Source organism: Pantherophis guttatus, chromosome 4, assembly GCF_059756535.1.
Source record: "Pantherophis guttatus breed Tessera chromosome 4, ASM5975653v1, whole genome shotgun sequence".
NCBI classification, from domain to species: domain Eukaryota; kingdom Metazoa; phylum Chordata; class Lepidosauria; order Squamata; family Colubridae; genus Pantherophis; species Pantherophis guttatus.
The window spans coordinates 36,743,425-36,768,842 of NC_142066.1; the positions used below are offsets into that span (position 1 = coordinate 36,743,425).

At 37.6% G+C, this 25,418-nt stretch overlaps 2 protein-coding genes across 2 annotated transcripts; both read left to right on the forward strand.

The window, feature by feature from the left end:
* Positions 1–3,243: 3,243 nt before the first annotated feature.
* Positions 3,244–4,158, forward strand: LOC117658766 (olfactory receptor 14A16-like). The gene has a single exon (XM_087894512.1). It carries the CDS (start codon positions 3,244–3,246, stop codon positions 4,156–4,158), a length of 915 nt encoding a protein of 304 aa, XP_087750638.1.
* Positions 4,159–14,782: 10,624 nt separating this feature from the next.
* LOC117668717 (olfactory receptor 14A16-like) lies at positions 14,783–15,712 on the forward strand. Its single transcript, XM_034422778.2, has one exon. The coding sequence runs from the start codon at positions 14,795–14,797 to the stop codon at positions 15,710–15,712; it is 918 nt and encodes a 305-aa protein (XP_034278669.2). The 5' UTR covers positions 14,783–14,794.
* The last annotated feature ends 9,706 nt before the right edge of the window (positions 15,713–25,418 follow it).

Genomic DNA, 25,418 nt, shown 5'->3' on the forward strand with positions numbered 1-25,418 from the left:
CTTGTTAAGTCAAAACCTTCCAATATTAATGTTCTTATGTTTTTGAGTTCGATCCAATCTTTTATCCATATTAACGCTGAAGCTTTGTAATAACCCTGCCAATCAGAGAGTCCCATTCCCCCTCTCTCTCTTTTGTCTTGTAGATGTTTTAATTTGATTCTTGCTTTTTTTCCCTGCCAAATAAATTTTAATATCATTCTGTCTAAATCTTTAAAATATGTTCTTCCTGGGCTTACTGGTATTACCCTAAATAAGTATAACACTCTTGGCAGAATATTCATTTTAATGGTAGCGATTTTGCCTAAAAGAGACAATTGGTGTTTTGCCCATTTTTCCAAATCCTTTTCTATTTGTTTAGCCAATTTAATATAATTGTCTTCCTTCAAAGTTGATATTTTGTTTGTAATCCATATTCCTAAGTATTTAACTTTCTTTGCTATTTGTATCCCTAATATATTTTCCAATTCTTCTTTTTGATACTTGTTAAGATTCTTTGTTATAATTTTAGTTTTTTGTTTATTAATTTTCAATCCCGCTACTTCTCCATATTGTTGTACTTTTATCATTAATTTTGGTCCAGATTGTATGGGTTTATCTAAAATGAATACTATATCATCCGCAAAGGCTTGCAGTTTATATTCTTGATTTTTTATTTTTAGTCTAGTTATTTCTGTATCTTTCCTGATTTCTTCTAGTAATATTTCCAATGTTAATATAAACATATAGGAGATAATGGGCATCCTTGTCTCACTCCTTTCTTTATATCAAATTGTTCAGTTGTATCTCCATTAATTTGTATTTTTGCTGTTTGGGTGTTGTATATCTTTTTAAACATTTTTATAAGTCTTTCTCCAAATTTCATTTTTTCTAATTGTGCTAATAGAAATGTCCAGTTGAGATTATCAAACGCTTTTTGCGCATCTAGGAAAATTAGAGCTAACTGGTTTTCCGATCTTTGCTCATAGAATTCCAGAGTGTCAATAATTGTTCTTGTATTGTTATGAATTTGTCTTCCAGGAATAAAACCATTTTGATCAGGATGTATATAGTATTTGACTAGATTTTTCAATCTCTGTGATATAATTGATGTGAATAGTTTATAATCTACATTGAGAAGAGAAATTGGTCTATAATTTTTAATTTCCGTGGGATCCGAAACTTGTTTTGGTATTAATGTGATTATTGTTTCATTCCATGACTTCAGAATTTCAGCTTCCATTAATGCATCATTGAAAACTTGTATTAATATATCATCTAATGGTTGTTGGAATGTCTTATAAAACTCTGCCGGTATACCGTCTGTTCCCGGTGTCTTGTAATTTTTTTGTTTCTTTCTCGCTTCTATTAATTCTAACATTGAGATTGGTCTGTTCAATAATTCTATATGTTCTTCTTCTAATTCTTGAATCTTTATTTTATTTAAATATTCTATGATATTTTCTTCTCTAATCTGTTCCTTTGCGTATAAGTTTTTGAAAAATTCCTTTGCAATTCGTTTTTTGTCTTCAATATTCTGGTATAAACAACCATCTACATCTTTTAACTGTATTATAATATTCCTCTGTTTTTCTATTTTCAATTTATATGCTAACCACCATCCAGTTTTGTTTGCATGTTCAAATTGGTTTTGTTTAGCGATTTTTATTTTTCTTGCTATTTCTGTTGTTGTTATCAAATTTAATTTATGCCTTGTTAAATTTATTTTCTCCTTAATTTCTTGATTATATGGCTGTTTCTGTAGATCTATTCATATTGATGTAATATTGTCTGTAATTTTGTTTTATTTGTTGTTTGTTTTTATTTTTTTGTGCAGTATAGGCAATTGTTAAGCCTCTGATAAATGCCTTGGTTGTGTCCCATAGATTTTGTAAACTGGTGTGCTCTTTCACATTAATTTATAGAAATATTTTCAATTCTTTTTGGATCATATCCACATATTGTTTGTCATTTATAATATCTCTATCCATCATCCATCTTTTATGCTTTTGGTGTCCCTTCCATGTTATTTCAATGGGGCTATGATCAGCCCATGTGTTTGTTGTAATTTCTATTTGTTTAATGTCTGCTATAAGCTCTGCCGTCATCCAAGCCATGTCAATTCTGGACCACGATTGATGTGGATTTGAATAGAATGTGTATTGTTGTTTATCATAATTGAGTTCCCTCCAAGCATCTTGTAATTGAAATTCTTCTACTATATCATAAAATGTTTCTGGAAGTGTTTTTTTCCTGGATTTATTATATTTACAACTCCTATAGTCCTTCTCTATGTTTACAATTGCATTAAAATCTCCAATTATGCATATGTTTTGGCATTCCAGTTCCTTAATTTTGTTGTGCATCTTTTTAAAATAATCAATTTGGGTTCCATTTGGTGCATAAAGTGATACTAGTAATATCTTCTTCTTTTCTGTTTCAATTTCAACCATCAGCATCCTACCCTCCTCATCTGCAAATAATTGCTTTGATTGTATATGATTCCGGATGTACATTGCTATACCTCTCTTTTTTTGTTCTGTTAGTGCCGTATAAAGTTTTCCTAATCTTTTGTTCTCTAATAAACTACATTGTTGTTTTTTAATATGAACTTCTTGTAATATTATAATATCTATCTTCAATTTTTGTAAATTTCTAAAAATATGTGATCTCTTTGATGAATGTTTAGTCCATTTATGTTAATCGATATCAATTTTAAATCTTTCTCCATTTCAAATTTCTATTTTCTTGATGTTCTTATTTTCCTAGTGTTTTTTTCCTGTAATTTGTATTTTATCCCTTGCTCCCTCTCTTTCCGTTCTTTCTTTCTCCCCTCTTTTTCTTTCTTCTTGCTGTATTTTTCTCGGTTTGTCCTCCTGATTTGCAATTTCTTGCTGTGTTTCAGATTCTTGTTCTTCCTCAGGAAAAAAATTGCTATCAAAAAATTGCTGTGCTTTCTCTAGTGTATCAAGTTTATATTTTTTATCTTGCCATGAAACAAGCAGTCCCTCTGGCGTTAACCACCGGAACATTATTTTATGTTTGTGTAATTCTGTTGTCAGAAGGTTATAATTTTTCCTTGTTTCTCTTATTCTTCTTGGTATTTGTTTTAATGTAATTATTTCTTTTCCCTTATATATAATTGGTTTTTCTCTCATTTTTTTGTATATTTCCTCTTTCACCAACTTTGCAATCTCCAAAATTTTATCTAACCAAATTTCCCTCCTTTCTTTCTTTGCAGTGATGCCACCTTGTCATAAATAAAAAATGGAGAACCAAACTACTATACCTTACTTTCTGCTTCTGGAATTCTCAAAAAATCGGCATCTGCAGCTTTTGCATTTCTTCTTCTTCTTTGTGTTATATCTGGCAACTGTAACAGCAAATCTTATCATCATCTCCGCAATAGCTTTCGACCATCGGCTGCATAGCCCCATGTACTTCTTTCTCATGAATTTGGCTCTACAGGACGTGGGCATTGTTTCAATCATTGTCCCCAAATCCATGATAAATTCTCTCATGGGCACTAGACACATCTCTTATTCTGGTTGTGCTGCTCAAATCTTTCTTTTTATCTCCTTTGAAGCTTCTGATTTCTCCCTCCTGACAGTTATGGCATATGATCGGTATGTTGCCATTTGCCATCCCCTGCACTATGAGATGGTGATGAATTGGAAATACTGTACTGAAATAATAATCCTAGTGTGGGTTACAGGTCTCCTCTATGGAACGTTGCATACCACTGGCACTTTTTCCATCCTTTTTTGTTCTAATGTGGTCAACCAATTCTTCTGTGAAATTCCACAGTTGCTAAAACTATCCTGCTCTGGCATAAATCTACTTGAGGTTGGAATTCTTGTGGCCAGTGTAATTTCTGTACTGGGTTGTTTTACTTTTATACTTGTATCTTATGCAGTGATCTTCAAGACAGTGTTAAGAATCCCTTCTGAAAAAGGAAGGCAAAAGGCCTTATCCACTTGTATTCCCCATCTTACGGTAGTCTCTATGTTATCATTAAGTGGACCCATTGCCTATCTGATACCTTCCTCTAGCACTGCATCTTCCTTAGATATTGGATTGACTGTTCTGTATGCCCTTATTCCACCTCTATTCAATCCAATCATCTATAGCATGAGAAATAAGAATATCAAATATGTCCTTTCTAAACTGTGGAGATTCTAATGTTGTTTATATTCTATTCACCATATTTTTTATTTTTTACTTATGTGAAAATATGATAGAAAGTGATAGTTGGGATGGAGGCGAAGCTTAGCCAATGTCCTGCACCTCTAATTACTATCAATATACTTTACAGATGATCTAATAGATGTTTGGCAGCTCTGGCATTCTACACATTAATAAATCTTTATGTTTAGTGAAGTGAGTATAAAGATGTAATGTCATTGGCGGAAACACCTAAAATGCAGTGGAGGTTTAAATGATGTATTTTTTTTTCCTTGTGCTTTCCTATATGAAATGGCTTTCCTCTAATGCTGGTCCCTCTATGCTCATGCTTCTAATGGTTGAAGGAGAGACTGGATTTCTGCTTGAATAGGGGGTTGGATTAGAAAATGTCCAAGGTCCCTTCCCGGTCTTTTCTGATTGATTGATTGATTGATTGATTGGTCCATAATATGGCTAGCTAAAGCTAGAATTTCTAAAGTACATAGGCCTGTATAACACTTCACCTCTGAAATGGTCATTTCCTCACAAACATTGATATTTTCCTCCTTTCAGTCAGCTTCAAGTCATGGCAACTGTGTCCCTATATTTTTCCTGGCAACATTTTTTTTTCCAGAAGCAGTTTGCTATTGTCTCCTTTCAAGGGCTGACAGAGAAGGACTGCCCCAAAATCCTACAGTTGGCTACCTTCCTAAGATGGAATAGAAGTTCCAGTCTTCTGATTTCTAGCCTGATGCCTTAACTTTTACATCCAATTGGTTTTCAGATAGTTTAGTTCAGGATATTTATTTTCTTTAGAAGTGCTTTGGCAGGACCAGACATATGGCACAAGCTATGTGAACTGATACTATCTCACATAACCTTTTGATTGTTGAAAAGGTGCTTACTTTGCATTCTGCATTGTTGAAAAAGATGCTGAGATGTCAGAGTTAATAGATATAATACGGTAGGTTGTGTCTCATTTTCTGTCCAAACTTTACTACAGATAATGTTAGCTTATATTGGACCTCTTTTTTCAAAATGAGCTTTCATTTCCTTCTGATTAATGAATATGGGGATTTATTAATTTATTTTGGCAATATTTATGTCTTTTGATTAAATTTATTTAACATTAAATTTTATTTAAATTGTGTATAATATCACTAAGTGAATATCCAAAGAGCAATTATGTTATAAGTAAAGTTCTACAATTTTTTATTTAACAATTTGTCATTAAATACATGCTCAAAAATGTATGTATGTATGTATGTATGTATGTATGTATGTATGTATGTATGTATTAGTTTAGACTGCAGAGTTGTTAAACTCAAGGCCCATGGGCAAGATCTGGCCTGCTGGTGGTTATATTCAGCCCATGGGGCCACCCTGGAAACAGCAATGGACTGGTCCACAGCGCATTGGCTTGGCCTAGGCCAACCGGACACTGATCTGCAACCTGGTGGTGTCCATCTGGGCTGGATCACGATCAGCCTTAGATCCACAGTGTTGCCTCAGCCCCACCCCCTGGGCATGTGCACAGGAGGTGGCAAATGCGCAGGAGCCCCAGTGTCCCCAGGACTGGATTCTGAGCACTTCTTTTTTATCCAAGACACCAGCATGCACACCCAGTGGGGCAGGGCCAAGGCAGCACTAAGGCTGGCCACAGTGTGGTCCATCTGGACACCACCAGGTTGAAGATCAGCACTGCAGCCGCACCAGTGTCTTCTGCCCCCATGCAGGAAAGCCGCACTGCCAATCTCTCCCCTCCCTCTCATCCCTTCCTGAACATGGAGGAAGGAAGGAAATGGAAAGGAGATGGAATGGGACCTTTAGGCCATGGGACTTCTGCCTGCCAAGTGTGATGGGTGATAGGCAATTGCCAGAGTTGTAGAGGGGATGTGGCAGGTGAGCAGCAGTGGCATGAAGCTTCTGGCATTGTGGGTGGGTGGAGGGCAGAAGTAGAACTCAAAAGCAGAACAGAGGCAATGGAGCGGAGGGAGGACAAAAAGGGCAGTTGCTGCTTCACAAGTTTTTTTTTAAAGCTGCCAGAGTCTCCAAACAGAGGCTTCCCATTTTAATCAATCCCCATCATTGCCTCTGCTTGGGTCTCCACCCACTTGTCCCAGACCCACGCACATGTGTGTGTGTGTGTGCACGTGCATGCATGCACACAAGAGTCTCCTCCCTTGCAGCCCTGTGTTGTGACATTAGGGAGGAAAAGGACAAGAGAAACTGGAATGGGAGCTTCTTGCAACCTTCCACCGGGCTGGGGGTGGGAGCTAGGGGATAGGACAGCTCACTTTTCCCAGATCCATGCACATGTTTGTTTGTGTATATGTATGTATGCATGCATGGGGGAATCTCTCCCACTTGCAGCCCCGCATCATGAACAGAGACCTTTTGGATTGGCAGTCTGCAAAATAACGGAGTTGTTTTTTGGGAGTGCTCATTTCTCATTTCTTTTTGAGAACCACATAGAGAGCCACATAGAGGCCTGTCAGGCACAGAGGCAATGACATGAAGGAGGAGTCAAAATGGGAAGCCTCAGTCCAGAGCCTCTGACAGATTTAAAAAGAAAAGAAAGCTGGGGAGGAGGGTGTCACTGCGTTCTTTTATTTATCAGATGAGCTCTCATTTCTGGACTATCAGGCTTTCTGTAGCTTGCCAAGAATCCTTATCAGTAAGCTAAACTGTGCATGTCTCTCCACCCACATTCCTTCTCACACTTTTTTCTTTTTCTTTTTCCTTCTCCTGCCAAGAGGTCCGGCTGGTCCGGCAGGAACATTATAAAAATGTAACCATTAGATTAGTAAGATGTTTTATTTTCTTTATAACAAATAAATGAGTTTTCTTAGAAGATATATCTTCGGGTTTGTTTTCTTAAAGTATGCTGGCAAGGAAAGGTCTCGATCCACTCCTCTTAATCAAGGTGTGATTATCCCAAAGGCAGAATGGGATTAATCAGTGCCCTTACAGAGGGGAGGAAGGAAAGAAGGAGGGAGGGAGGGAGGAAGGGAGGAAGGAGAGAAAAGAAGGGGAGGGAGGAAGGAAGGAAATTATAATGAGAGGGAAAGTTCTGCCTTAGCAGTTGGCTATCAGCAGCATGCTGCCTTTTTGCCATCCTCTTGTCCCCTCTTCCTGGTGGTCTCCCATCCTATCACTGAGGATGCTTTGGTTACAAAGCTGGGTCTCCTTGCAAGGAGAGGGAATGGACCTCCCTCTGACCCACACACTTTGCCCTCCTGCACACACCATGAGCAATATGGCCAAAGACAGTGAGCACAGCACCAGCAGCCTCGAGGAGGAGGTAACCACAGCCAGGCAGCCCCTTGGGGGAGGCTGGGCAGGGCTGGGCACTTGCCTTCCACTGCCAAGGGCTCCAGAGGGGTCCTCCATGTGGCCTGAGAGGGATGGAAAAGTGATTCTGGTCACCAAGGTTTTGGGACTCATCCTGGTCTCGCCTTCCTCTGATGGAGATAATGGATCCCCCTAGCTCCACTTGGGCCACCATAGGTGCCCCTGGCCACAAGTGATATTGAGCTGAGCCACACCCATCCCAGCCATGCCATCCTGGCCATGCTGAACTGAACACACCCATCTGGCCTTCCAGGGTCAACCACAAGGCCTCAAAACAAATAAAATCTGGAGTGACTAAATCTGCTGGGAGTGCGGGAAGTTCTCCCACTCAGACTACCAAGCTGCAATCTTTATTGGCCCCAGCAGACATACAGGCTCAAACACAATCACAAATGCAAATATTAACACCTGAAATGCTCCAGGAAGCCCTAAAAGAAATGCAGAAGAAAATTAAAGAAGATATTAAAGAAGAAATCACATTTGCATTTAAAGAGGTCTCAGATGAAATGACAGAAATTAAGGACATAATTAAAACAAGAAATAAATTAGGAAGGAAATGGTTGATGCATGTCAGGGACTGGTAACACATGTTAATTATTTAGAAGACAAAGTTGAAGAAGTTAGACAGGCTAATGAGAATCTGGATTGTAAATTAGAAGAAACACAAACTAAGATTGAAAAAACGGAAACAGAATTAATGATGACACAATACAGGACAATGGAATTTGCTGTGAGAGTGAGAGGCTTGAAAGAAAATCCTCAAGAAAACTTGAAAGAGATTTTTATGGAAGCCTTGGCACAATTCACAGGAGATGCCAGAGGGGAATATGAATGGCAAATTGATAAGATTTACCACGTTAATTCATGGATAGCTAGACAAAGACAATTACCAAGAGATATTGTAATCTACTTTGTTACCAGAAGGATTAGAAATGAGATTTTACAAGGATTACAAATGAGATTTTTGTTTTTTCATATAAAAACAAGTTACAAGTGGCAGGACAAGAGGTGGCAATATTCAAAGAAATTCCTCCTAAAATGTTGAAATCCAAGAAAGACTATGCCTTCCTGGCAGATGAGCTTAGAAGTCACCAGATACAATACAGATGGGAAGTACCAGCTGGATTAGTGGTGAACTATGCAGGAGAACGATATCATCTTAATACAATCTGGAAAGCAAGAGATTTTTATGCTAACATACTGAAGGCTGGACACCCACCATCTACAAGAGTTAAAAAGGGAAGACAAGTAACAGAGGGGAAGAAAGAAGGTTTGCAGATACAAGCTCAAGATGGAGCCACAAGTATGCAAGATGAGTTACCGCAACTTTCAAGTGCAGTCCAAGCATGGGATATAATTGAAAAAGCAGAAGATGGCAAAGAACAAAGTCAAACTAGAGCAGTAACCAAACGTAAGGAGCAAGAATTGAAGATGCAACAATCTCAGGCACTAATACAAGAAAGTACAAATACAAGCAGCGAACCTGTTGGAGGAGCGAGGCCGAAGAAGAAATTCCAAGAGGATTTCCAATAGGTTCTTGCTAAACTTTGAGAGTCTGAAAATGGCGTCTAGGTTTTTAATCTGGAATGTTAATGGCCTAAACTCACTGCAGAAAAGGAAGAAAATATTTCATTATTTGAAACAATTTAAAAATGATATAATTTGTTTACAAGAAACACACATTAGGACAAATGATCAGAAATATTTGATAAATGCAAAATTGGAATAGTTTGTGGTGTCTGCCCCTGAGAAGAAGAATGGGATAGTGATATATTTGAGAAAGACTTATCAGCTAAATTAATTGAGGCAGATCAACAAGGAAGATACTTGGCAATTGAATTGTTAATAGAAGGAAAGAAAACACTTTTAATGGGGGTATGTGCACCTAATCATCAACAAGAAAAGTATTATAAATTGATACATACAAAATTACTACAATGGGATTATAATTCATGCATTTTGTTGGGTGATTGGAATGAAGTAATGGATCCCAAATTGGATAAGAAGAAACTTTTGCAAACTTCTAAAATGAGAGCGAGACTGCCCAAATCTTTTTTTGATATGATGGAGGATATGGAGTTGAGAGATATCTGGCATGAACGGAATCATAAACAACAAGATTTTACACAAGCCTGATGCAGCCCTCAATGAAATCAAGTTTGACATCCCTGGTTTAGAGACTTTTTATTCTATTTTTTAACCAAAAATCTACTAGAGAAACTGAGAAAAAAATCTCTATTACTTATGTTGGAAGAAATGTCCATCTGGATTTAGTTCCAAGTGGGGAGAAAGACACTGGAAACATGAAGGATGCTTGGAAGGATGGTTTAATGGTGAAGCAGAACCACCAAGCACGTGTGATTCTGGGTACTGACCACATGGAGTGGAGAGTGAGAGATATTTATACCCTTTCTTGGGCCTTGCCTTGAGCTTCCTGTTCATGTAGCAAGGGCATGTAGTCTATTGGTTGCTGTAAGCGTTACAGTATGTGCAAATCCTAGAAGTTTGTCTGAGATAAATTTGGTTGAACTGTGCTGGGTGATATAATGTAGGGGTTTGGATGTGCCATATAGTGAGCTCTGCTGATAGATAATTGTATTATATCCTGGAGGGTCATGTATTAATCCAAACACCCTGGAGCTGAGGCTTTTGCTTTATAGATAAATTGGTCCAGTCTTAATGGACACCAAATATCTGCTGGGGGCAGGGAGCTGCAGGGAGCTGATTTGTCTTTAAAAATGTGTTTCTCCTTTTCTTATCCAGGGAAATATAATAATCTGCCTTTTTAATATTTCCTAAAATGTTTCATTCTTCTACAAGGGGTGAGTGCTAACTTTCTTCACTTACAAAAGACATAAAAGCAAACAAACACAGAAATGCACACTCAGAAAGAAATTATACAAGGAAGAAATTTCTGCTCTCAAAATTCCCAAGTAAAAAACTTGGCAAATTAATTAATTCATTATTTATTTGCTAGATTTACATTGCTTTTCTTCCAGAAGCACAAAGCAAGATACATAAGACATTCTCCAATTTTCCTGTAGTGGAAATGAGATATTATGATGGGTCCAATTCAGAGGTGAAATGCTCCTGGTTCGGACCGGCTTGGGCGAGTAGGTAGCGATGGCGGCGGGCAGTTCGGAGAACCGGTAGCAAAAATCCCTGCCCCCGCCCCCCATGCCCAGCTGAGCCGCACGATCATCAGAGCCTTTTTTGTCTTTTAAATGGCTCTGAGAGCCCAGCTCTGACGATCTCAGCTGTTGCCTGCTAATTGGTAGCAAAAATCCCCCCCCTCACCCCCTCAGCTTGCTTACTTTAGTTGCTGGTTGCAATGCCTTGCTGTAATCCCTGCAATCCCTGCATCAGCAAGCAACTGAATCTCCCTGCCTGAAATCAAGCAGGCAGAGAGTTGTGGACTTCAACTCCCACAATTTCTCAGCCAGAAAAGCAAAGCTGGCTGAGGAATTCTGGGAGTTGAAGTCTAAAGTCTTAAAGTTGCCAAGGTTGGAGACCCCTGTTCTATTGGGTAAGTTTTTTTCCCCCTTTGGGAGCTTTAAAAAAATAATTAATTGGTTTTTTTTTTTAGTTGTTTGTTTTTTAGACCTAGCCATTTAAAGTTTAGGAAGTTTTAAATTTAGCTGCTTTTATATAAAAATAAAATAAAATAATATTTGTGCAGCTTTCTGAGATTTTGTTTGTTTCTGTAGTGTTTCACTCTAACTACACAAACACACAAAATTTCACAAAACTGAATGTGGAATTTTGAGTGTGTAAAGTGTGAAAGTTGGTTTTTTGGGCTTTTTGTGGCTGTGTGAGGTTCCTGCTTGTTGCAGGGGCCATTTTGGGTCTAGCACAGCTGCTTTTACATTGTGGATGAGCCAGTTGTGTTGTGTTGTGTTATGTGTGTGTAAAGTGTGAAAGTTGTTTTTTGGGGGGCTTTTTGTGGCTGTGTGAGGTTCCTGCTTGTTGCAGGGGCCATTTGGGGTTTAGCACAGCTGCTTTTACATTGTGGGTGAGCCAGTTGTGTTGTGTTGTGTTTTGTAGGTTAAAAAAGGGCAAAGAAGTAACATTGACTTGGCCACACCCACCTGACCAACAAGCCACACCCTCCCAGTCACCTTACCACCAAGCCACGCCCACTAATTAAGCCACGCCCACAGAACCGGGATTTCACCCCTGGTCCAATTATTCTAAATAATTTTCCATTGATGAAAATAAACCTGAAGACGGTTTTTCTAGGCAATAGTTACACAAAGTAACAGAACTGAAAAGAGGAAAAAAAGAAAAACTGTAAAGTTTGTGATTTGATCTTTAGTATGGGTGGATTGAAATTGACAATTCCCATCTTACATCTGTTTTCCATGCTCTGATCCTGTACTCATCCTGTCCATTCTTTCCATTTCTTGATGTTTTCTATTCTTACAACATATCAAAATGCCACTTCCCAAATTTTATCTAACTATATATCCATCTGTTTCCTTTTAGTTATATCAGCTTTGTCATAAATGAAACAATCAAACCACTGTGCCTCATTTTTTGCTGCTGGAATTATCAAAAAATCAGCATATGCAGTTTTTGAACTTATTTTTTATACAACAAATCTTGCACTTCTTATTTTTATACAACAAATCTTCTCATTATATTTACAGTAGCTTTTGAGCATCGCCTGCACGGTCCAGCTAATTCCAGACTAGATTTCAGACTTAATTCCCTATTTGACTACTCCCCCTGTATCAGCCAGCCTCTCACAAACATTAGCAGCAACAAACTGAGGATATGTACTCTGATTTTCTAAAACATGTTCTTATATAAACTCTTTTTGTAAACCTTACTTGCTGTGTTTCTTCTCTGAGTTTTTTCTATTGACTTCTATGGATTTACTGTATTACTTATAGCTATTTTAAAGTCTCAATGGGCTTACATTATACCTCATTCAATAAGCCATGTGTCAGGTTAAACATGGTGTCAGCATGTTTAAGTCTGTATTTACGGTGTACTCAAGCAGCCAAATGGACACTAGAAAGGATTGTGGTTGGGAATACAACAATAAGCTATCATCTTGCTTGTTGATTGCTCCCACCAACAATTCCACTGGTTTCTATGGTGTTATTGCAATTCATTAATTGAGAGAAAAAAGAATTATTCCTGTAAAGAATATTTTTAAATCTCACATTAATTTTCTACGGGTTTATTTGAACTTCTTTTCTTCCTGATCCCTTTTTATTTTCCAGAAGGTTTGACTTTTCCACTCTGTTTTAATGGTCGGGGCTTAAATGCCTAACACTGTGTTACCTAACACAGATCTCAGCTGTTCTTCTAGCTGTGGTAGGCAGAATAGAGGGTGGGATATCATAAAAGCTAGAGGTGAAAGAGAATCCCAAGTGATGAAACATAGTTTAGGGAGATCTCACCTGATTCATGTTTCACCTCAACAGTACAATAATTCTGCTTTTTTGGACTCCCACACAAATGCCACCATTTTCTATTATTTTATTCTGTAACTATTGGCATTTAACTAGATTTCTATAGGTTTCCTGATATTTCTTTTTTGGCCTTTTCCCCTTCTACTTGGCAAAAATATTATTATACACCACTCTGCATGTAGCATGCAGGATAGAGGGTGAGATTTTTTTCAAAACTGAGGTCAAAGAGAATTACAAATGATGAAATATGTGCCAAGGAAGTCGTCTCACTTCGTTTCTCATCTCTCACATTTCACACTGCAGCCCCCATTCTGTTAATAATCTGAAATATTATTATTCTATGTGATATGAAAACTGGTCCTGAAGGAAGCCATTGTGTACTTAATGGCCAATTATGGTAATGTGTACACAGAAGTAAATTTTATTTACATTTGCTAACTATGTTAATAAGCACAGAAGTCAGTTTTATTTTGTTGTACAAGTCTCTTGAGGAAAATAAAACAAGATTAATAAACATTCAGAATAGAAATATCTACGACTGCAGATAGATGTTTCACTACATGAAAATTAGTGGAACAGCATTAACTTAATGCTAAAGAGATATTTGGAGAAATTTCTCTGTAGATTTTTTAAAAATGAATTAACTACATATTTAACATTCGTACCTTTTCTACATGATAATTATGAAGAAGAAAAAATAGTTATAATTTGCAGAAATTTGGACCAAACCTTCATGCATGAACTGATCCCTAACAGGTGAATTAGCATTGGCAAAGTCATCTCATAATCTATTAATATATGAAAAAAAGGAATGTATGGTAATATATGTTTTTCTTTCTCTGTTTTTAAACAAGTTAAATATTGTTGTTGAAAATGTGCTAACATGTCATACAACATTGTTGAAAAAAATGCTGAGATGTCAGAATACTAAGGAGCAATATGTTGTGTCTCATTTTCTGTCCAAACTCTGTTACCAACATTATTGGTTTGAATTGGATGGGATACTGTCTTTTCAAACTGAGTTTTCATTTCCTTCTGATTGTTGGATAAGGGGATTTATTATTCTGCTAATATTTGTGGTCCTATGTTTAAATGTATTTAACAGTGGTATAATTGTGTCTTTATCACTAGGTAAATATCAAAATAGCAGTTATGTTGTAATTTAAGTTCTATAATTTCCTATTTAACAATATGCTATTAAATACATGTTTAATAATCTTGTATTTCTACATTGGTTTAAATGCTTTTTATGGTATTACTTTAGCCTAAAGTTTAGTAGGGAAATGGGGAAAAAACTGTCACTTACATAAATACACACACAGAGAGAAATTATACAAAGAAGAAATCTGCTCTCAAGGTTTCAAAGAAAGAGATATAGCAAATTGTTTTTATATTTATTGGGTAGATTTACATTGCCTTTCTTCTAGAAGCACAAAGCTTCATATATTGGAATTCTTCAATTTTCCATCACTACTATCACAATCCTATAGGAGTGCAGACACATTACGATGGGTCCAATTATTCACAGTATTCTTTCATTGATGAAAATAGACCTAAACCAACTTTGGTCTACCCCTAACCAACTGTTTTGATCACTACATGAGATAACACAACTGAAAAAAAGAAAGAAGGAAAAATGTGAGGTTGAGGTTGGTCCTTTAGTACAGAGAAGTAAAAATGGGAAACATTGTACTCTGATATCCCTACCTTATATCCCTGTTTCTGGATTCTGATTCTTTGTTCATTCCATCCATGTTTTACTTTTCTTGATTTTTTTCTATTCTCACCAAATAAAAATGCCACCTTCAACATTTTATCTGACTGAATTTCCCTCTTTTCTTTCATTGCAGTTATGTCAGCTGTGTCATAAATGAAACATGGAGAACCAAACCACAGTGCCTTACTTTCTTCTTCTAGAATTTTCAGAAAATAGGCATCTGCAGATTTTGCATTTTTTTCTCTTCTTTCTTTTATATCTGACAACTGTAACAGCAAATCTTCTCATCATCTCTGCAGTCGCTTTTGACCATCAATTGCACAGCCCCATGTATTTCTTTCTCATGAATTTGGCTCTACAGGACCTGGGGATTGTCTCAGTCATTGTCCCCAAATCCATGATAAATTCTCTCATGGACACCAGACAAATCTCCTACTTTGGTTGTGTTGCTCAATACTTTCTCTTTCTTTCCTTTGGAGCTTCTGATTTCTCCCTCCTGACAGTTATGGCATATGATCGATATGTTGCCATTTGCCATCCATTGCATTATGAGATGGTGATGAATTGGAAATACTGTACTGAAATAATAATTCTAGTGTGGGTTACAGGTCTCCTCTATGGAATGTTGCACACCACTGGCACTTTTTCCATCCTTTTTTGTTCTAATATTATCAACCAATTCTTCTGTGAAATTCCACAGTTGATAAAACTATCCTGCTCTGGCATAAACCTACTTGAGGTTGGAATTCTTGTGGCCAGTGTCATTGCTGCAATAGGTTGCTTTACTTTTATACTTGTATCTTATGCAGTGATCTTCAAGACAGTGTTAAGAATCCCTTCTGAAAAAGGAAGGCAAAAGGCCTTATCCACTTGTATTCCCCATCTTACGGTAGTGTCTATGTTATTACTAAGTGGATGCTTTGCCTATCTGAGACCTTCCTCTAACACTGCATCTTCCTTAGATATTGGATTGACTGTTCTGTATGCCCTTCTTCCACCTCTATTCAATCCAATCATCTATAGCATGAGAAATAAGAATATTAAATATGTCCTTTCTCAATGGTGGAGGTTTTCATAAATTCTTTTAATGTTATTTATATTTTTTTTCATTCTTTTACTTCTCTTAATAAAGGAATAAATGTAGAAATGTATAGTTGGGATAGAGGCAAATCCAACCTCTCAAACCATAGAATCAAGATATTATTTGCAAAAATCCAGCAACCCTATTTACTGTCAATTTAGTTTACCAATGCTAAATATGGATGTTTGGCAGCTCTGGAATTCCACAGGCTTGGGAAATTTACTGGGGAAAATGACATTGTGGGTTTGATAATGATCCCTTGTGATGGAATTTGAGGATATGTCAGCTTTTTGAGATAGGCCAGTCAAGAAACCAACTCCTCAGGTTTACCTGAATTATACTGGAATTTTTAGAATATTAAAAGCCATGCTATATTTAAGCATGACTTATAAAATAAGAACAGGATAAAAGTTTAATCCAAAATACCAGCAAGGATGAAATGTGGTTGCCTGGCCTAGCTGGCCCCAAGAGTGGGGAGGGAATGGGAATTTTGCAATATCCTTTCCCTGGAGTGGAGTGGGAAGGGAGATTTTGCAAGATCCTTCCCCTACCATGTCCACCAAGCCACACCACACCCACTAATCCACGCCCATAGAACCAGTAGTAAAAAAAAAATAGATTTCACCACTGCCCAGAGCCAATAAGAACTGGGAAACTAAACCTTCCTGAGATAATCAAGAGTTCCAGGAAACCATATACAGCCATCCAATGAAAGGAGACTTGCAGTGCCATCAGTCTTCTAACCCTTTTGTGTATAAATGGGAGATTTTAATGTATATAGAATTTCATAGAATAACAGGATTGGAAGGGACCTTGGAGGTCATCTAGTCCAAACTTTTGCTTGATCAGGAGAATCTATACATTTCAGACAAATGACTATCTAATCTCTTCTTAAAAGTTTACAGTGAGGAGACACCCAAAGCTTCTGAAGGCAAGTTGTTCCACTGGTTAATTGTCACTTTTAGCTTCTAGTCCTCAAATCATCTTTATTGCTTTTCTCTGTACTCTTTCCTGAATACATCTTTTTTATATTGTGGTGACCAAAAATGGATGCAGTAGTACAAGTGTGGCCAAAATAAGGCTTTGTAAAACAGTAGTAATACTTCATGTGGTCTTGATTCTATCCTTCAGCCTAGCAATGCCTTTGCTTTTTGGCTACCTTTGCATACTCTTGGCTTATATTTAAATGCTTGTCCTTTTGGACTCCAAGATCCCTATCACAGTTAGTGACATTAAGCCAAGTTTGACCTAGAATTTACCTGTACAATTGGTTTTTCCTGCCTAAGTGTAGAACCTTAGTGTTATCTATAATGAATTCCATTTTGTTAGATAAGGCCTAGTGTTCAGGTCTGTCAAGATCATTTTGGATTCTGAGCTTCTCTACTGGGGTGTTGGCTATTCCTGCCAGCTAGGTGTCATCTGCAAATTTGATGAGTTCCCCTTCTCTTGCTTCATCTAGATCAGAGGTGTCAAACTCATGGCCCGAGGGCCAGATGCATCACCTTCTGGCCACCCCAACCCCTTAGGGAAAAATGTCACAATATGTCACATGACAATAACATGATGCTGAGAGGTTGACACTCCTGATCTAGATCATTTATGATGATATTGAAGAGTATTGGGCCTAAAACTGAACCTTGGGGTACCTCACTAGTTATTTCCCTACATGTGGATTTAGTTCTGTTGATGACTACACACTGGGTACAGTTTGTCAACCAGTTACAAACCCATGTGGTGGTGATGCTGTCTATTCATAAATTACATAATAGGAGTGGTGCTTGCATCATAATATTCCTGTACTGATGTTGTCAATGTGATCACTCTTGCCTATGGACACTGCTGTATTTGTTTCTACTTGCTTAACTATCAGGAGCAATAATCAGACCCAATCAGACAGTTGGCACCTGGCTGAGAGTAGATAAGGTCCAACAGCATTCAAAGGGCAAGGGGGATGTCAGACTTTGCCCTCTTATGCCAACATAGGGATTCCAGACTAATTCTCTATTTGATACTTCCCCTAGCAATTTTTCCAATCATCCCAGTCAAAGCTGAGGAACTATCAGATACAGGGAGTCAGCCATTCTACAATCTGCCTCAAGGGATTTTCTTATGCTTGAATCTTACTCTGTATGTGCCTTAAAATTTTTAGGATTACTTTATAATCCTTGCAAATATTTTTTAGTTGAGTAAAAATATTGAAATATAAAAAAGGATGAAATCTGTTTCTTGATGCTTTGCTATATGGTTTTCATGGGGAAGTGGTAGAGACCACAGAAGGGAATATTACTTTATTACCTATATCTATCTTTATTACCTTATTGCTGGGAATAATTTATTGCAGAAAACAAAAATTATTAACTGACAAAACTGAGGTACGTACACTAATTTACTAAAACATATACTTATATAAACTCTCTAAATCTTATTTGCTGTGTTTCTTATGTGAGTTTTTATATTGACTTCTATGAATTTACTGTATTACTTTATATATATATATTTATGTGTGTGTGTGTGTGTGTGTGTGTGTGTGTGTGTGTGAAAACCACTCATGCATTAATCACAAAATCTCCAGAACCATAAAGCCTACAAACTTGAAATTTGCCACGTATGTTCCTCTTGGCTTCTAGGTGCTCACTAAGAAAGGATTTTTCAAAATGACCATCAGAGCATTAGTGTTTCTTATATTATTATTAACATGCTCTGATGCTAAGGAGTTCTACTCCCCCTCCTCACCTCAAAAGAAATGTGTTCCAAATGCAAAACACAAGCAGAGGAGTTTCACTTTCAGTTTTACTTTCACAGCAGCAAGTAGCTTTACTACAGAACAGTTGAGCTAAGCCACACCCAGCCTCCTTCCTGTCTCCTTCTTGCTCAGACAGCAAATACTGTTTGAGTTTCCAAACACCCCTCAACTCTCTCACACATTGACAGGATGCTAGCCAGATGAATACTGATGGATGTGGGCTGGGACATTCTACTCCCCCTCCTCCTCTGTTCCAACTGCCAGTTGCATTATATTAACACACTCTAATGCTACGGAGTTATATATTCTACGTTAAGTTTCAGGCTTCAAATGTCAATTTATCAAGGCTGAGTTTCATAGTGAAGCACGGGCATCCAGCTAGTAGCTATTATAAGTCTCAATGGGCTTACATTATACCTCATTCTATGAGCCATGCTTTAGGTCTGTATTTGCTGTGTACTCAAACAGCCAAATGGACCCTAGAAAGGAGTGTGGCTTGTAATACAACAATGAATTATCATATTGCTTGTTTGCACTCCCAACACCAATTCCACCTATTTCTATGTTGTTATTCTAATATATTAGGTTTCTATGGGTTTATTTGAACTTTTCTTCTTTTCCTTATTTATTTTCTAAAAGGCTTGACTTTTCCACTCTTGTGTTAATTGTCTAGGCTTAAATGGACTTAACTATTCTTAACAGTTGTTGGCTGTTCTCCTAGTTGTAGTATGCAGAATAGAGGTGGGATTTCTTAAAAGAGATGAAAAAGAATCCCAAGTGATGAAACATAGTTCAGGGAGATCTTCTCACCTGATTTATGTTTCACCTCTCACAGTTTGGATTGCTGGAATCACCCCAGCCTCAACCCTGTTGATATCTTTATGTTATGAGATAACTGGTATTGGAACATTTGGAGGTAGCTATAGAGTTTTTAATGGCTAATTATGTTAACACAGAAGTTAGTTTTATTTTGATTTGCTAATTATCTTAATAACTGCACAGAAGTCAGTTATATTTGGTCTGCAGGACTCTTGAGGAAAAAAAACCCAGATAATAATAAACACCCAGAAGATTCTCTTAAACTGCAGATAACTGTTTCAGTGTATGAAAATTAGATGAATTGTAGGGAAATTAGTATCAGCAAAGTAATTTCAAATGTGTCTGGATATGAATAAAAGAAATGATGTAAATATTTCTAATTGTCTTTTTATTGTTAAACATTAAATTTTTATTGTTGAAAATCTTGTTCCAATTTCAAATCTTGTTGAAATTAATGTGGGAGTAAGGTGGGAAAGTAACAAATAAAGTAATAAATAAAGTAAAAGCGGGTCCAACTAGATGATCACTGAAGGGCCCTCTTTGTTCTTAATATTGTAAAAGAGAAAATGCTTGCAATTGTATCCAGCATGTAGCAGGCACATTCCTTTCAAGTAGGATTTCTACTTCAAGGACTCTCAGTTGTCACAGATAAGGACAGTCTAGGTGATTTACATTTTAAGGTCGGAGAGAGGAGATGACCATATTATGCTTCTGTAACTTCTTAGAAGAATTATAACTGTTTTGCAAAGATAGTAACAAACTCAGTAATTAGGAAATGTCAATTAAAAATGACAAATGTATATGACCATGTGAATTGCTGACTTCACAGAATCCTTTGTTTGAAACTGTATAAATGCTTTGAGCTGAAAATCATACTTCGGTCAGACCTCCATTTTTATGGCAGTGATACCAAGGTTTGATCCTTTATTGCAATAAATAAATAAACTGATTCTGTCTGCCCTAAAGGGATGGTTCTGAATTCCTTTTTCCACAACAATTTTGGCACCCGGCAGAAGGGACTTTGAGAAGCAGAGATTTTTTTCTTCCTAGGCGAACTGCCCCAGCGAGAGCGGCCTTTCCCACCAAGGACTCAACAGCCGGTACCAAGACTCCTTTGAAGTCAACAGAATCCTTTGTTGAGAGATTGCCGTATGCTCACTGGCGAAGCAGATTCAGCCAAGGACCCACAAGAAGGGCAGACCAGACTCAGAAATTTCCACGGATAAAGATTGCTTGGCAGGCAAGTATAAAAGGGGAAATCTGCCTATTTTTGGGGGGGGTCAGAGAAAGGGGGTTTGATCAACCTCCTAGAAGGCGAGGTGGCGTCCTAAAGCCTTCAGTAAGGAGTTCGAGTCTCCTGAGGGGAGTGTTAAGGGTTAACATTCCCTTTTAATTAAGTATCAGGCAGAGTTTGCTAGGGTCTGTTTGATGAAATCTAAAGGAGAGAGGAGAAAGAAAATCTTTGTGCCAAAGATTTTTAACCAGGCTGAAAGAAGAAATTGTTTATTGTTCTTCCCACCCGGGGTTTAGCAGGTAATAAAAACATAAAGCCTGTCTAAATGGGAAGGTTCCAATGATTTGAATTGATCAACTTGATGTGATTTGTTTGACAATATTTTGTTGATGTGCATCTATAATGATAGTGTGTAGAATTGAATGTGATTGAATTAATTATGATATGTTTGGCTGGCCAGCAAATTGACTGGGCTTGAACTTGAAGCTGTGGAAAATGGGCAATGGTTCGGGCCCAAAATCACCATTGTGATTAAAACTGCTGCCTGAATTTTCCGCTGCTTTGAGAGTAAGCTAGTTCATTGAAATAATTTTAATGACTGGTTTGTATGGAGGACGCATTAAATGAAATTTTTTATGTGAAAGTGGTTTATACGAAAGGTCTGATTCCAGTACAAATGTGAAGGCTGTGTGTTGATAAGGTGAAAAATTAGAGAAATACTGAATGTGTTGCTTTGTTGTAAGAATGCTGAATGGAGGAGGGAAGTGCGGCTTGGTTGCGTGTTGTAAAACATTTTTTTCTCTCCCCCCCTTCCTTTGGAGGGGAGAAACAGGAAAAGATATGCCTTTTGTTCCTTTAAAACTTTTTTCTCCTTTCTCTCACCCCCCACCCCTCCTCCTCTTTCTGCGAAGCCTCTTTCATTAACATATGAAAGCTATGCAGATAAATTCTCCTTTCTGCTCTGAATACATTTTGATTTTATTTTTATTTTTTCTTTTCTGGAAATTTTTGAGGTTTAAACGCTTAATTAAACTTATACCCGAGATCCTGTTGTTCCGCCAGGCTGGGTTAGCAACATAATTTTAAATTGGATGTTTTAAATTTCTGGGGTTTTAAATTGAGCCGAATCCATTTAATATTTTTAATTATTTTAAATTGATGTTTGTCTTGTTTTTTTAAACAAAATAGGCTGTACACTGCCCTGAGTCCTTCGGGAGAAGGGTGGTATAGAAATAAAATTATTTTTATTCTTCTTTTTATTCTATCTCAAAGAAATGATTTTGAAAGATTTTTTGAATCTGACTTGCATTTTCCTGGAGGCAGAGAATTACATTTTGCAGCAAAAGTTACTGCCCTTTTAGGAATTGTTACAGTGATGAGTTAGAAATTACAATATGTAGTAAGAGAGGGTCAGTGTCATTTTTGTCTAAAATGTTAGATTCTGCCTCGGCAGTTCAGTTTACAAGGCAATTTAGAAGGACGATAAGATATTGGTGCGGAGAAGGGGTTAATTTTTTATAGATGGGAAGAGAAAGTGGTAGCAGGTAAGAGAAGACATTTAGGTAAGTTGGTTTGCACAGGCTTGTGACAGCGGTAATGTTTTGTAAGAAGAAGGAGTTAGAGAAAGTAGAAGGTATGTGATGTGTTTTTGGAAAGTTATGGAGGTAGGCATAAAGAAATGTGGAAGTGCTAAGAAGTAGAAGAGAAGTGGTGTTTTTTGTTGACAGAGATCAGATTAAGTGAACAAAGCATTTGAATACATTTAATTAGTGAAGGGAGTGTTGGAAGATCTGAGAAGCTCAATATTAAAAGAGCAGGGTAATTCCCCTAAAGAAAATAAGCAGAAACTCAGGCAGAGTTCAGCCCCCACCTTTACCAATGGGCCATTAAGAAACTGAGATGGCCACCTTATTTTCCACAACAAAGGAAGAATAAAAGATGTGTTTGTTTCTTGCTTGCCTTACTAGGAACAATAAACTGCTTCCAGGAGTTTTGATGGATGTTGTGGGTAGCATAGAAAAGGAAGAAAGAAAGCAAGTTGCTAAGGAAAGAAAGCAGACGGAGATGTTGGCTTTGGCACTTGAAGAGGTCATTTTGAGACCCAGTCAGTGTGCAGTTTGTAAAGAAGTTGGTCATTGGAAGAGGGAGCGTCCCCGTAGAAATATGGAAACCCGAAATGGATCCTACGGGCACGGATCTCAGATGGTGAGAGGAAGTCAGAGAGGTGTATTTTGAGGACGGAACATGAGAGGAAATATGAGAGGAGTTTTCAGAGGAAGACTACGCAGACTTTGGATTGATGAGTAGGCTGATTTTACCAAACTCCTGTATGTAAAATTAATTGAATCTGGACCTTGGAGTTTGAAATGGGAGGGACATGAAAGAGGAAGCCTTGAAAATTTGAAACAAGCTTTGAATGAAGCTCCTCTGTTAAATTTACCAAATTTGGAAAAGCCATTCAATCTCTTTGTAAACACACACACACACACACACACACACACACACACACACACACATTGAATTGCACAAGGGGTATTGGCTCAGAAAGTAGGAAATTGACCTTTGGGGGAGCCCTCATTGTAAGCACCCCACATCAAGTCAGAACTATCCTTCAGTGGTGGTTATCTGATTCAAGATTCTAAACAAAAATGAAACAATTTTAATGCAGCAGACAGATTTGATTTTAACTACAGATCACAATTTGAATCAAGCACAGTTCTTAACCAACACCAGATCAATGGATCACCTTAGATGAGAACATTATGGTGTTGAAATAATTGGTTTACATACAAAAACAAGACTTGATTTGGAGGGACACCCCCTGGAGACAAATTGCCTCGAAATTACACTGCTCAAACCTTTGAATTGTATTCATTAAATTAAGCTCTATGGACAGGGAGCCTGGATAGCTCAGTGGATAAATGCATTGTAATTTAACACCAGCTGTCTTCAATTACTGTAAATTTGAATCTCACCAGGCTCAAGGTTGACTCAGCCTTCCATCCTTTCTAAGGTAGGTGAATTGAGGACCCAGTTTGTGGGGGCAATAAACTGACTTTATGACGGCTATTGCTTAATGCATTGTAACTCTTAGTCTCTGGAGATCATTTGGCAAAAAAAAAAAAATGGGTGGAGTCATTGGGGAATTCAAGCTATTGTAGATGAACTTTTAAACTAAGCTATGGTTGTATTGGGATATATCCCTTAGTAACATCAATTATAAACAAATGTTTGGTTTGTAAAAAGGTGAATGAACATGCTGTCAGAAAACAACAGATGGGTAAGAGGTACCACCAGCTTTAAGACCATTTCAAGTATTCATGTGGATTTTACAGAATTACCAAAAGTGGGGAGTGTAAAATAGTTATTAGTCATAGAGAACCACCTCATAGGGTGGGTTGCAGCTTTTCTCTGCAGTAATGCTACAGCAACAGTGGTGTCAAGAGTTTTACCCAACCTAGACAGATTATCATCATATGAACTGTTGTTTGGAGTAGTTTTCACTACAGGAAGCATATGCATTAATTCCCTGGAAACCAGAGACAAAGTATTGAAACAATATGTGTATAACCTGTCCAGATATTTTGAAGATTTTAGGAAACAAGGACTATTAGCCCAAACATCACCTTTGAAGTTTCCAGTCCACAAATTCCACCATGATGATTGGATATTGATCCAAACTGGATGGAAGTTAGACCCCAAGTGAACGGGCCCAATCTCATCAAGAAGGTCCATTGAAGTTGATGGTCCAAAGGATCCAAGGGAGTGGTAGGCAGCCACCAGTGGGAATAGCATTCTTCATCATCTGGACTATTTTTGTATTTTTTTTTCTTTTTTAGGATTCAGTGGTTGCTTATGCTGTTTCCCAACTGAAAAGGACTACCACTGCTCAGATTCCTTTACGCAATACGATGTATTGGTTTTGTAATTGTGCTTTTAAGATCTTAGGAGGACGATCCTGGATCCACTGAATGAGACTGATACCAGGTAACAAAAAACTGACAGGCCATTGGCGCGGAAGTTTAAGAAGAATACACCCTGCTGTGTTCTACCAGAAACGAACTCTCTACGCACGATGGTGATCATCAGCCTTGCCAAATCACTCCGGAAGCTGATTCCCAGCGCACGGCGGAAGATTTGTAAAGAGGACAACTGCCTTCACATTGTACATATACATATTATTAGCTGTAATATAACACTTTCTTACACATACTAATGTTATTAGAAGTTTGGGAGTGGGTTTTGTGGGTACTTGTTTTTCTAATCTTGCTAGTAATTTTGTTTTACTTATATAAGGAACGTTTTTGTGGTAGACCTAGGATTTTTCTTGCTACTGCTATATCCCAAACCACACGCACCACTAACCCTCTCCCTGACGTTGTGAGCTACACACCACAGTGATTATGTTTTGCTTATGGCTTTGGACATTATTAGCTCTTGCATTCTCAAGTGACCATATAAAGAACATTGATTTCCTAGATGGCCACACTTTAGGTCAAGTTCGCTCCCACCAAAAACGCATTGTCTATGCATGGGGTCGTTACCTTAGACCTAAGTCAACTCCACCACCTAAGGTTCCTATCTTGACATCCCCAGCTGAGGGGGAGTAGATAAGGAAAATGGGCCTCTGCAACAATTGCATAGAGGAGACTATATATCACGGATTCTGGAATTAAGTCAAGATCTTGTGGATCAGTATAACCCTACCCTAGGTCAGAAATGCTGGTTATGTCTATCTGCTGACCCTACATCTTATCATGCTATTCCTGTAAAATCACAACTCTGGGTCGGAACAAATTATTGTCATATTTATTTGCCAGATTTACATGTTTTTCTTCTAGCAGTCCAAAGCACCATATTTTCCAACATAATCACAGTCTTGTACAAGTGGTGAGAGATTTTGACTG

What these genes read in the sequence shown, in the direction of transcription:
- LOC117658766 (XM_087894512.1), top strand. Translation starts at nt 3,244, where the DNA reads ATGGAGAACCAAACTACTATACCTTACTTTCTGCTTCTGGAATTCTCA.
- LOC117668717 (XM_034422778.2), top strand. Translation starts at nt 14,795, where the DNA reads ATGGAGAACCAAACCACAGTGCCTTACTTTCTTCTTCTAGAATTTTCA.